This window comes from Mustela erminea, chromosome 7 (assembly GCF_009829155.1).
Source record: "Mustela erminea isolate mMusErm1 chromosome 7, mMusErm1.Pri, whole genome shotgun sequence".
Taxonomy (NCBI): Eukaryota; Metazoa; Chordata; class Mammalia; order Carnivora; family Mustelidae; genus Mustela; species Mustela erminea.
This window is the reverse complement of record NC_045620.1, coordinates 26766669-26780971: the sequence shown is the minus strand read 5'-3', so window position 1 is coordinate 26780971 and position 14303 is coordinate 26766669. Positions and strand designations below refer to the sequence as shown.

Genomic DNA, 14303 nt, shown 5'->3' with positions numbered 1-14303 from the left:
GCTCGGGAGGTCTGTCGAAGCAGGATCTCGCTTTATTGAGCAGGGCAGCGGCTTATATGGGGTGAGGGAAGGGAAGTGAGGTCAGCAAAGTGGGGGCCAATGGGGATGTGCCGTGTCAGCGGGAGTTGGGAGAGACATGCCCTGCAGGGGGTGGAGACTCGAGGAAACGAAACTGATGGGAAACCGAAACCGCCACTTTGGCGCCTTTGTGGTCGGCCATGTGGGTTCCCGATCCGGAAGAGAAGGCCACCCGGCGCCATCTTAGCCTCTTGGGGCCCAACACACATCCAATGAATAAGCAACTACTATAAATTACAGCTAAAAATACCTCTCAAATCTATCCACTTTGCAATCTTTGCTATCTTAACTTTGGTCCAAACCCCCTCTCTCCTGGCCCACTGTAATACCTTTTTTTTTTCTCTCCCTATCCACTCCCAGTTTCAATGCATTTTATGTACTCAGTACGGAACCATTAAAAAAGTGCAGACCTGACCACATCATTGCATGCTTAAAATACTTAATGGCTTCCTATTCCTCTTCAGTTAAACATTAAAATGATCTGTTAATCTCTGCCTATTAGTCTGTTGGTCTCTGCCTATGTCTCCAACATAATCCTTCGTCCTGTTCTCTGCCCACAATCCCTGTTACTCCATTTTTCTTTCCTTGCATGTGGCTGTCCAGTTGTCCAGCACAATTTGTTGAAGGAACTATCTTTTCTCCATTGAATTGATTTCCCTCCTTTGTCAAAGATCAGTTGACTATATTTATGTAGGTCTGTTTCTAGGCTCTCTATTCTGTTCCATTGGTCTACTTATCTTTCTCAATAATACGACACTGCCTTGATTTTAGCTCTATAGTAAATCTGTATGTCTGGTAATGTCAGTCCTCAGACTGTTCTCTAAATAACATATATGTTTTAATAATATGTGCACACCAAATTCGCACATTTAAAAATGTTTTAATATATATTGTATTCTACAGGGAGGTTAATTGAAGAATTCCAGGTTTTACAGCCTGCATCGACACAGGTGGATTCAGATATACGTGTTTGTTTTAAAAATCAGTTCATAGTGATTCAACTTGCTTCAGGTCCCATTCATGTTTCCAAACCTTCAAGTACCATGTGTTTCTGTAAATAGTGGATTTGAACTCATCAGTGATACCAGAGTGATTGTAAAGGTGAAGGAATAGTACTAGAGTTAGTTAATTCAGTTCTGTCACTCTATGTGACCAAATTTATGTTTATTCAAATGGTGAAAGAGAATGCAAGTTGTAATATTTTTGCATGGTTATTACTAATTTCAATTCATATACGAAGTATTTTTTTGAATTTGCAGTCAAATGCTCTACCACTGAGCTATACCCCTGTTTTTCTGAATTTGAATTGTATCTTTAAAATTGAAATTTATTCTTTAAAAAAAAATTGAAATTTATTCTTCTTTTAGGTCTTATTTTAAAATTAAAAAATAAATCAAGGAAATTATTACTAATTTTATACAATTATTGTAGACAGATTTTGTTGTATGACAATGAAAAGTGACCCACTCTGGGTATCAACTATGCCAGGGACTCCCCCCTACCCTATTCTACTCCATCTTCCACAGATTACTGTCACTGGGGAGGGGAGAAGGAAAGAGTAAATTTCTCTTTATGTGACTGGGCAACACTGCACCACGCTCTTGCTCTGTGAGGTAATTGATGTCTTTTGTGTGGCAGGTATTTAAATTCTAGCTTGTCTGTGTGGTACATGCGTCATTCTTTGAGATGCTCTTCAGGTACCTCCTACTGCCCAGTTTCTCTTTTTCCTCAGTGTTATTAAGATAGAATTGACAGGGGCACCTGCGCGGCTCAGTGGGTTAAAACCTCTGCCTTCAGCTCAGGTCATGATCCCAGGATCCTGAGATTGAGCCCCGAAGCTGGCTCTCTGCTCAGCAGGGAGCCTGCTTCTCCCACTCTCTCTGCCTACCTCTCTGCCTACTTGTGATCTCTGTCAAATATTTTTGACAGACATCTTAAAAAAAAAAAGATTCAACAAAAGATAGAATTGACAGCTAACATTGTGTAAGCTTGAGGTGCACAATGTGATGATTTGGTGCATGTATATTTTACAGAAGGATTACCACAATAAGGTTAGTTAATACCTCGATAACCTCACATCATTTTTATTATTATTTTTTGTGGTGAGAACATTTATGATCTACTCTCGAAGCAATTTGCAAGTATGTATCGCAGTATTATTAACTATAGTCACCATGCTGTATATTATATTATATCCCCAGAGTTTATTCATTTTTAAAAAGATTTTATTTATTTGAGAGAGGGAATGAAAGCAAGAGAGATCACAGAAGGAGAGGGAGAAGTAGATTTACTGCTGTGTGGAGAGCCTGATGCGGAGCTCCATTTCAGGATCCTGAGATCATGGCTTGAGCCTAAGGTAGACGCTTAACCACTGAGCCACCCAGGTGCCCCAACCTTATTCATCTTAAAACTGAAAGTTTGTACCCAGCATCTCTCCATTCCCTCCAGCTCCTGGAAACTACCATTCTCTTCTCTGTAACTATGAGTTTGGCTTTTTCTGTTTCTACATATAAATGAGATCATATGGAATTTGCCTTTTTCTGTGAATTATTTCACTTAGGATATTTCCCTTGAGGCCTCTCTGCTTTGTTGCAAAAGGCAGGATTTCCTTATTTTTAAAGATGCTCTACCAGTGAGCTATACCCCCCGGTTTTCTGGATTTGAATTGTATCTTTAAAATTGAAATTTATTCTTCTTTTAAGGCTGAGTAATAATCCGTTGTGTGTGTGTATCTATATTTACATCTGTATCACATTTTCTTTATTCGTTTATCCTTTGACAGGTACTTAGGTTGTTTTCATGTCTTCGTTATTGTAAATAATGCTTCAGTGAACATGGAAGTGTAGATGTCTTTTTAAGATAGTTTTAGAATTTCCTTTGCATATATACCCAGAAGTAGTTGTTGATCTAGCAATATTGTAGCTCTTTTTAATTTAAAATTTGTTTATTTTATTATTTTTATAATAATATATAGAATTTTGCTAGGTTTATTTACCTAATTTATTTTGAGTATAGTTGACAATGTTACATTAGTTTCAGATGTACAAACTTAGTGATTTAATAAGTCTATACATTTTACTATGTTCATCACAAATGCAGCTACTAACTGTCTGTATTTTTAATTTTTTGAGGAACCTTCTATAATAGTTCTCTTCTACACTGTTTTCCATGGTGGCTATTCCAGTTTGACTCTCCACAGACAGTTACCCAAGGATTTCTTTTTCACCATATCCTTACTAGTACTTGGGATCTCTCATATTTTTGATGGTAGTCCTTCTAACAGGAGTGAAATGATATCCCATTATAGTTTTGTTTTGTATTTCCCTGATAATTAGTGATGTTTAATACCTTTTCTTGTACATGTTGGTCATTTGTATGCCTTTGGAAAAATGTGCATCCAGGTATTCTGTACATTTAAAAATTGGGTTGTTTGAATTTCTCCTATTGAGTTGTATGATTTCCTTATATATTTTGAATATTAAATAATTATGGGATTATGGAAATCATAACAATATGAATATGATTAAAAAACTGTCGAGTGAAACTGAGGGTTGCTGGGGGGAGGGGGTTTGGGAGAAGGGGGTGGGATTATGGACATTGGGGAGGGTATGTGCTTTGGTGAGTGCTGTGAAGTGTGTAAACCTGGTGATTCACAGACCTGTACCCCTGGGGATAGAGTATTATACCTCTATCAGAAAGGATGAATACCCAACTTTTGTAGCAACATGGACGGGACTGGAAGAAATTATGCTGAGTGAAATAAGTCCAGCAGAGAGAGTAAAAAAAAAAAAATGATGGTGATAATTGGCAAATTTTGTAAATAAAAAAGTATATATTTTTAAAATTTACTGATTTAAGAGACCCAGGGCTAGAAGAACATAACAGAGGCCAATGCAGAGAGAGTCAATTATCATATAGTTTCACTTATTTGTGGAGCATAACAAATAGCGTGGAGGACATGGGGAGTTAGAGAGGAGAAGGGAGTTGGGGTAAATTGGAAGGGGAGGTGAATCATGAGAGACTCTTGACTCTGAAAAACAATCTGAGGGGTTTGAAGTGGCGGGGGGATTGGAGGTTGGGGTACCAGGTGGTGGGTATTATAGAGGGCATGGATTGCGTGGAGCACTGGATGTAGTGAAAAAATAATGAATACTGTTATGCTGAAAATAAATAAATTAATTTAATTTAAAAAAAAAAAGAAAAAAAAAGTAATTGTCAGTTTTAAGCCATACAAAATCTCATGGCAAGACAGAGGATCGTGTTGAGAACAAATTGTGTGAGGGACAAGTGTGTAAAAGTTTCTGTGTAGGTTATTTTTTGGTTTTTTTTTTTTCAAGTTGTGTTGTTTGACTTGGTTTATATATCATCAAAGTAATCTTACTATATATGTAACTATAACTAATTGAGAAAATTAGTCTTCATTGTCTTAATATCATCAAGGTTCTATTTGTGTACTTACCTAAGTAAAGTGAGAAGGTTCATAACATATTAATGAAGGTACTATTTGCCAAAAACTTCTGGGACACTGCTAAAGCTGTGTATAGGAGGACATTTATAGCTTTAAAATACTCATATTTGATGGGGATAAAAATATATGTTTATAAAATACTCATATTTGAAATGAAGAAAGGTTAAAACTAAGAGAGATAAACATCACCTAACATCACCTAATATTAGAAAAAATAAGAACATATTAAAACCAAAAGAGTAGAAATAAGGCATTATATTATACACCTAAAACAGTGAATTTTATAGCATGTGAAGTTTTTGAAAAACGAGGGGCGCATGGGTGGCTCAGTCAGTGAAGCAGCTGCCTTTGGCTCAGGTCACAATCCTAGGGTCCTGGGGTCGAGCCCCAGATTGGGCTCCCTGCTCTATGGAGAGCCTGCTTCTCCCTCTCGCTCTGAATGGAGCTCTGCCTGCCTCTCTGCCTACTTGTGCTCTCTATCTCTCTGTCAAATAAAAAAATAAAATCTTTTAAAAAAAAGAAAAAAAAGCACTAATGAAGATATTAAAGAACTGGAAACTAGAATAAAAATTAGCAAAGAAAATTTGTTTTTTAAAAGAATACTCAAAGTAATAAGTAAATAGACTTACCAAGAAAAAAAAATAGAAGAGTTATAAATAAACAATATCAGAAATGGAAAAGGAGACATCACTACATATCCTATAGGCATTAAAAAGAAAAGGAATATAATTATTTTAGGCTGATACAGGTTTAAAAACCTTAATAAAATGGGAGAACTAATAAAAGCAAAAATATGAGTTGACTAAAAATTTGCCATTGTCCTTTAACTTTTAAAGAAACCTAACCTATAATTTTAAAATTTCCTATAAGAAGTTGAATCTCAGTGGATTCTATCAAACATTCAATAAAGAAATAACATGAGAATCTCTTAGATAAATATGAGAAAAAGAGAGTATGACCAAACTGATTTTGTGTTTAATTTTTAAAATCTAATGAACTTAAAAAAAAAACAACAGTTTTATGTGTATAGAAGAGATACAAAGATAGTACAGAGAGCTTCTGTGTATTCATCAACTGGTTTCCCTTATTATTAACATCTTACATACCATGGTACATTTGTCACAGCTAAGTACATTGCTATTAACTAAGCTCTACACTATTCCAGCTTCATTAGTTTTTCCTTACTGTCCTTTTCCTATTCAGGAGTTCATCTGGGATATCACATTACTTTAGTTGTCATGTCTCCTTATCTTTCTCTGGTCTTTGACAGTTTCTCAGAAATTTGTTTTTGATGAATTTGACAGATTTGAGGAGTACTGGTTAGATATTTTGCAGAATGCCATTGTATTGGGGTTTTTCTGAAGACTTTTCTCATTGTTAGACTGGGGTTATGGATTTTAGGGAGGAAGACAGCAAAGGCGAAATGCCATTCTTATTACATCATTTCACTTGCTCATGCTATGAACATGATTTCTCCATAGAATCTGAAGGTTATCCATTGTAAAATTACCTTTTTGCCACTTTCCATACTCTACCATTAGGAGGCAAGTCACTAAACACAGCACTCACTGAAGGGAGAGAGGCAAAGCTCCACCTCCTTGAGGAGGGAGTATCAACATAAATTACTTGGAGTTCTTCTGTACAGGAAATCTGTCTTTTCTCACCAATTTATTTTGTTTAGTTATTTTTCAGATCTGTATGGACTCATGGATATTTATTTCTATATTGTTTTATAATACAAAGCTATGTTATTTTATTGCTCAAATTGTCCCAACTTTGGTCACTCAAAATTCATTCAGTGTGACTTATGTGTCTCAATAACTTGCCCAGCCTTCTGATTTTTAAAGCACTTCCTTGCTTTCTGACACTACAAGATACTCTGGGCTCATCATGTATATTCTCTGCCCCAACCCTAGAAAAGGAGGTAAGAAGTAATTAAGAGAACAAATGCCACAAATCTGTGTGGTGGATGTTACCTTGGTGAAATGACATAAGAAACAAAACTGTAAATGAGTGCGAAATGTAGTTGAAAAGGAAATTTTTCATGTTAATCATATCCAGAAGCTATATCTTTAAGAGTTAGGTGGACTATTTACATGGATTATCATTATGCCATCTTGCTTATCTAGATGGCAATAAAGTCTCATGCAATACTGCAATTGAAACCAATTTCTAAATCCTTTACATTTCCTCCAAACTCCAAAGAGCTCCAATCACCAAAAGGATCCATTACTAGTGGTAACATACAAAGCATCAACAACAAAGGAACAACTAAAAACTTCTGTCTTGGAGTTACATGTTTATTTCTGCCTATACCTTATATAGCGTGCTCCAGATAGTGAAATTCTATCTTTCCAGCTTGCTGCTTTTACACAGAAGCTGAAGAAATTAGATTTCCTCATAGAGCTCCATGATTGGGAACTCCATTCATCAACCAAACAAAGTGCATGTATATTTTCCTGAAATGTCCTGTTTGTTACAATTTCTTCCCATTTGTTGATTTTTTAAAAAAAGAGTCTATCCATTTATTTGACAGAGAGATCACAGGTAGGCAGAGAGGCAGGCAGAGAGAGAGAGAAGGAAGCAGGCTCCCTGCCGAGCAGAGCCCGATGCGGGGCTCGATCCTAGGACCCTGAGATCATGACCTGAGCCGAAGGCAGAGGCTTAACCCACTGAGCCACCCAGGTGCCCCACATTTGTTGATTTTATTCTGTTCATGCAAACTGTCTTCTCATGAACACTCACTGGTTGAAATCCTACACATTTCAGAAGTCACCACTATAATCTTAAACTCACTTGTGATTTTCCCTGAATACTTGGTTTCACCTTTCCCTCTCTTGAATTCCATGACAACTTTCCTGAGTTTCTTGTTCCAGTCTTCCATGTTACAGATTTTTTAGTGTGCTGATTATATCCCATTTCCAAGGGGGGAGATTCTGAATTGTCCTTATCAATTCATCCCTTGGTATATTGAGTGCTCAGTCTCTTAAAGAACAAACGAGTCAGAAAACAGACAGCTTTATTAGAATCTGATGTAAGGTCATTTGGGGGGGGGTCAAGGAAAAAGAAAGGAAAAGATGTGGAGATCTTCACCTTTATTGGAGTAGGGTGAGAAATAAAGGAAAGGAAAATTATGCTGGATTTATGTAGAATTTGCCTTCGGTCTTAGATAATCTTCTATAAGTGTATCATCATATTGAGGGAAAGTCATTGCATATGTTCTTGGCTTTGGAGGAGGTGGCTTTGTAATTTTTCTACGTGCTTCCAATTCCACGATATTGAGGCAACAATATCTTCCATTTTCACATAGTACTTGACGTATTTCACTTATTCTGCATATTTTCCTGCAATATCCTTGTATATATTCACCCCAGCATCTCTTAAGTTGTTCAGCTACTGTGCATATAAAGAAAAGGCCAAGATTAATGTTTGAAACTAAAAGGAAACTTTGGTAATGGGGAAGACAGATGATGTTTATAGAGGTTAAGTGTATGGGAGATCCACAGGCATATACTCATAATAAGATCCTAAGAAGGATGCTCCGAGAAGGTAAACCTCAGTGTTTATGTATAATTGATCACTCATATTTATTTTCTCTTGGGTTTTGAATTTCCATCCTATATCTGATGGATTTCGTCGAGAGCATCAGATCTTGTTTTGAAAAATGAAGGAACTAAAACTTTGATTTCAGGCTATGGAACTGTATACTCCCATCTGGGAACCTCAACACATCTATCTCCATTTGAATGCTCCCAGGGCACTACCTTTTTACTACTGCCCCACCTCTAGTGCCCAGAGAACAATTTGTTCCTATGTATTTATATATGAGTCAGATTATGCTTTTGGGTTCATACTCATTACCATGGTCTAGAATGACTGTCTTATTGTCCAGTTATTTTTTCCTTTATAATTTTCCCCTTTGAATTCTCAGCATTGTACGTTTTTGCCACTGCATATCTTTCTTTGGCTTCTGTGTCATCACAATAATCTTGGACTTGTTTAACTCTCTCTGAGTCCTCATTTTCCTTCCCCCTCTAGAAGCAGAATTTCTCAGTCCCAGAACTTTGCTCCCCTTGATATATATTCTTTTCTTTAGTGATCCTAAATACATTCAGTGATCTACGGAGTTAAGATGTTCAGATTTTGGCTCTGGGCTTGTACAGTCCCCTGAGATAGAGCCTAGATGGATTCCACCAAGAGCATCAGGTTTTTTTTTTTCTTTTTTTTTCTGAGGCCAGCAAAGATGCTGCCTCTAACTCCAGATTCTAGAACTCCTTTCTTTGATTCCTAGGAGTTTGATGGGCCAGGGACAGACCATTACTAATTCTGTAAGAAGAGTCAAATATAAGAGACCTGCTTTTGAAAGAGGAAGAAAAACTAAATTTTAAGTTCTTAGTATGTGTCAAGCCTTATGCTAGATGACTTACAAATCTTATTTAGTAAAGCCTCCAGGATCCATGTGTCATTACCTCCATAAATGAGGAAACAGGCTTAGAGAGGCTTTACCATTTATCTGAGGTTGACAAACTAGTAGACATTGAAAGCATATTTCTTAAACCTGACTCCAAAGTTTGTGCTTCCTTCACTATTTATACTCTGTAGACTAAAATATATGTTGGAGTGGATGAAAACATGGCTGGGTGTAAATAAAAACTGTGTCCAAATAAATAAAGGCATTCCTAGATATTGGGCTCATTCCTTTTTATAATGACACCTTCTCAGAAGAAAATTATGGCCTATTTTCTTTTTTTATTTTTTAAGATTATTTATTTATTTGACAGAGAAAGATCACAAGTAGGCAGAGAGGCAGGCAGAGAGAGAGAAGGAAGCAGGCTCCCTGCTGAGCAGAGAGCCTGATGCGGGACTCGATCCCAGGACCCTGAGATCATGACCTGAGCTGAAGGCAGAGGCTTTAACCCACTAAGCCACTCAGGTGCCCTATGGCCTCTTTTCAACTTTGTAAATACTACTTCTTAAGAACAGTACAGTGGTTATTAAAAAAAATAAAAGAACTGTGCTGTGGTAGAAGGCATCAGGAGGAGGAAATTTCTGGCAACACTGGGTAGAGTTCAAGCATTCCAAGGGGCCCTATCTCCTAACTACCATGAAGTATGAAATTCCCTTTCTTCTTGGAAATACTCTATTTCCGGAAAGCTCTGGATTACCTTTGGACTTCTGGAACAGCAGAATTGCAATGATCAGGAGGAGCTTCATGGCCAGACTTCCCATAAGAGGTGGCAGACAAAGCTCTTTGTCCAGTAAGTTGCACACTATGTCACCTTCCTCAGAGACTTGGATTCTTATGCACCAAACTAGAACAGATGGTATGATATGAAGTGTGTTCCTAAACGCCTGAACTGTGGACTTTGCACCACGTAGGTAGGCACAGGAAATTTGAAGTTACCCACTTTACTCCCACATGGAATTCAGAGACACAGCATGTTCTATCTCATCCCATGTGATGCCTTCTGTAGGCTGTAGACTGCTGGTGAGAATAATCTGTGCTTTCTCTACTTTGGCTCTCTACCCTGCTAGACCAGGGTAGACATGTGTTCACTTCTAAGTATGAATAAAGTAATTTAAATAATGAGGGCTATTCCATTTACTGCATTCATCTAAGTCTAAGATCTCTGAGTGTTGTGTCTATCACTTCAGTCCATCCAAAGGGTAGCTGATTTTCATCCCCATATCTTAGATAAGTTTAATTACTCACAGACAAGCAATATACAGTGATAGGAGAATAATAGAATAACTAAAATACAATTTCATTTAGAATCAGCAAGGAGGAGAAAAGGTAGAGATAACATAGCATATAGCATCATCCTGATGGACAACAGCAAGGGTTTCTTTCCTACCAGTGTAGAGAATTCTTTAGTTTGTATTCTCTCTGTTCTGCTCTTTGGGAAGATGTCTCTAGTCCATTGATCTCAGTGGCCATTTTTCTTGGAGAAGGTTTGGGGAGAATTATTCTGGGAGATGTGCTACTTTAGCAACACATTTCCTACTAGTGCAGGTTTAGAAAACTATACAGTAACAAAAGCAAAAATAAACTTTTGGGACTTCATCAAATTCAAAAGTTTCTGCACAGCAAAGGAAACAGTCAAGAAAACATAGAGGCAACCCACGGAATGGGAGAAGATATTTGCAAATGACAGTACAGACAAAAGGTTGATATCCAGGATCTATCAAGAACTCCTCAAACTCAACACACACAAAATAGACAATCATATCAAAAAATGGACAGAAGATATGAACAGACACTTCTCCAATGAAGACATACAAATGGCTATCAGACACATGAAAAAATGTTCATCGTCACTAGCCATCAGGGAGATTCAAATTAAAACCATATTGAGATACCACCTTACACCAGTTAGAATCGCCAAAATTAGCAAGACAGGAAACAACATGTGTTGGAGGGGATGTGGAGAAAGGGGAACCCTCTTACACTGTTTGTGGGAATGCAAGTTGGTGCAGCCTCTTTGGAGAACAGTGTGGAGATTCCTCAAGAAATTAAAAATAGAACTTCCCTATGACCCTGCCATTGCACTCCTGGGTATTTACCCCAAAGATACAGATGTAGTGAAAAGAAGGGCCATCTGTACTCCAATGTTTATAGCAGCAATGGCCACAGTCACCAAACTGTGGAAAGAACCAAGATGCCCTTCCACAGACGAATGGATAAGGAAGATATGGTCCATATACACTATGGAGTATTATGCCTCCATCAGAAAGGATGAATACCCAACTTTTGTAGCAACATGGATGGGACTGGAAGAGATTATGCTGAGTGAAATAAGTCAAGCAGAGAGTCAATTATCATATGGTTTCACTTATTTGTGGAGCATAACAAATAGCATGGAGGACATGGGGAGTTAGAGAGGAGAAGGGAGTTGGGAGAAATTGGAAGGGGAGGTGAGCCATGAGAGTCTATGGACTCTGAAAAACAATCTGAGGGGTTTGAAGTGGCGGGGGGGGGCGTGGGAGGTCGGGGTACCAGGTGGTGAGTATTATAGAGGGCATGGATTGCATGGAGCACTGGGTGTGGTACAAAAATAATGAATACTGTTATGCTGAAAATAGGTAAAAAACAAATTTTAAAAATCTTAAAAAAAAACTATACAAATGAGGGAGGAGTCAAGATGGCGGAGAAGTAGCAGGCTGAGACTACTTCAGCTAGCCGGAGATCAGCTGGATAGCTTATCTAAAGATTGCAAACACCTGAAAATCCATCGGCAGATCGAAGAGAAGAAGAACAGCAATTCTGGAAACAGAAAAACAACCACTTTCTGAAAGGTAGGACCGGCGGAGAAGTGAATCCAAAGCGACGGGAAGATAGACCCCGGGGGGAGGGGCCGGCTCCCGGCAAGCGGCGGAGCAACGGCGCACAAAATCAGGACTTTTAAAAGTCTGTTCCGCTGAGGGACATCGCTCCAGAGGCTAAACCGGGGCGAAGCCCATGCGGGGTCAGTGTGGCCTCAGGTCCCGCAGGGTCACAGAAGGATCAGGGGTGTCTGAGTGTCAGAGAGCTTGTGGGTATTGGAACAGGAAAGCTGGCTACAGAGACAGAGCCGACAGTAAGCTCACAGCTCGGTGTTACCTTGAACCGGTCGCAGGCTCAGTGAGCTCGGAGCGCGGCCGGAGGTCAGGCAGACGGGAGTAACTGGTGCTGTTCTCTGAGGGCACACTGAGGAGTGGGGCCCTGGGCTCTCGGCTCCTCCAGGCCGGAGACCATGAGGCCGCCATTTGTATTCCCGTCCTCCGGAACTCTACGGAAAGCGCTCAGGGAACAAAAGCTCCCGACAGCAAACCCGAGCAGATTACTCAGCCCGGCCCCTGCTAAGGGCGGTGCAATTCCGCCTGGGGCAAAGACACTTGAGAATCACTACACCAGGCCCCTCCCCCAGAAGATCAACAAGAAATCCAGCCAAGACCAAGTTCACCTACCAAGGAGTGCGGTTTCAATACCAAGGAGAGCAGCAGAATTCCAGAGGAGGAGAAAGCAAAGCACGGAACTCATGGATTTTTCCCTGTGATTTTTTTTAGTCTTGCAGTTAATTTAATTTTTTTCTTTTTCATTTTTTGTTTTTTTTTTCTCACCTTCTGGTAAAATTTTTTTTTTAACTTTTACCTTTTTCTTTTTTAATGTTTTTTAACCAGTTTATCTAATATATATATTTTTTCTTTTTTATATTTTTCTTATTTGTTTTTTTTAAATTCTTTTCTTTTTTTTTCTTTTTTCTTTTTTTTTCTTTCTTCCCTTTTGAACCTCTTTTTATCCCCTTTCTCCCCCCTCACGATTTGGGATCTCTTCTAATTTGGTTAAAACATATTTTCCTGGGGTTGTTGCCACCCTTTTAGTATTTTACTTGCTCCTTCATATACACTTATCTGGACAAAATGACAAGAAGGAAAAATTCAACACAAAAAAAAGAACAAGAGGCAGTACCGAAGGCTAGGGACCTAATCAATACAGACATTGGTAATATGTCAGATCTAGAGTTCAGAATGACAATTCTCAAGGTTCTAGCCGGGCTCGAAAAAGGCATGGAAGATATTAGAGAAACCCTCTCGGGAGATATAAAAGCCCTTTCTGGAGAAATAAAAGAACTAAAATCTAACCAAGTTGAAATCAAAAAAGCTATTAATGAGGTGCAATCAAAAATGGAGGCTCTCACTGCTAGGATAAATGAGGCAGAAGAAAGAATTAGTGATATAGAAGACCAAATGACAGAGAATAAAGAAGCTGAGCAAAAGAGGGACAAACAGCTACTGGACCACGAGGGGAGGAGAGAATTCGAGAGATAAGTGACACCATAAGACGAAACAACATTAGAATAATTGGGATTCCAGAAGAAGAAGAAAGAGAGAAGGGAGCAGAAGGTATACTGGAGAGAATTATTGGGGAGAATTTCCCCAATATGGCAAAGGGAACGAGCATCAAAATTCAGGAGGTTCAGAGAACGCCCCTCAAAATCAATAAGAATAGGCCCACACCCCGTCACCTAATAGTAAAATTTACAAGTCTCAGTGACAAAGAGAAAATCCTGAAAGCAGCCCGGGAAAAGAAGTCTGTAACATACAATGGTAAAAATATTAGATTGGCAGCTGACTTATCCACAGAGACCTGGCAGGCCAGAAAGAGCTGGCATGATATTTTCAGAGCACTAAACGAGAAAAACTTGCAGCCAAGAATACTATATCCAGCTAGGCTATCATTGAAAATAGAAGGAGAGATTAAAAGCTTCCAGGACAAACAAAAACTGAAAGAATTTGCAAATACCAAACCAGCTCTACAGGAAATCTTGAAAGGGGTCCTCTAAGCAAAGAGAGAGCCTACAAGTGGTAGATCAGAAAGGAAAAGAGACCATATACAGTAACAGTCACCTTACAGGCAATACAATGGCACTAAATTCATATCTCTCAATAGTTACCCTGAATGTTAATGGGCTAAATGCCCCTGTCAAAAGACACAGGGTATCAAAATGTATAAAAAAACAAAACCCATCTATATGTTGCCTCCAAGAAACTCATTTTAAGCCCGAAGACACCTCCAGATTTAAAGTGAGGGGGTGGAAAAGAATTTACCATGCTAATGGACATCAGAAGAAAGCAGGAGTGGCAATCCTTATATCAGATCAATTAGATTTTAAGCCAAAGACTATAATAAGAGATGAGGAAGGACACTATATCATACTCAAAGGGTCTGTCCAACAAGAAGATCTAACAATTTTAAATATCTATGCCCCCAACGTGG

At 38.5% G+C, this 14303-nt stretch overlaps 1 protein-coding gene across 1 annotated transcript; it reads right to left on the bottom strand.

Moving 5' to 3' along the window:
• Positions 1–7688: 7688 nt before the first annotated feature.
• Positions 7689–9760, bottom strand: DEFB127 (defensin beta 127). Its single transcript, XM_032351096.1, has 2 exons — positions 9712–9760; positions 7689–7942 (listed from the first exon to the last, which is right to left on the bottom strand). The coding sequence occupies exons 1-2, from the start codon at positions 9758–9760 to the stop codon at positions 7689–7691; spliced, it is 303 nt and encodes a 100-aa protein (XP_032206987.1).
• Between the last annotated feature and the right edge of the window lie 4543 nt (positions 9761–14303).

Excerpts from the sequence above, each read along its gene's own strand:
- DEFB127 (XM_032351096.1), bottom strand. The coding sequence starts at position 9,760 with ATGAAGCTCCTCCTGATCATTGCAATTCTGCTGTTCCAGAAGTCCAAA. Across the intron at positions 7,943-9,711 it reads GCTGTTCCAGAAGTCCAAAG|TAGCTGAACAACTTAAGAGA; the intron begins GTAATCCAGAGC and ends TTATATGCACAG.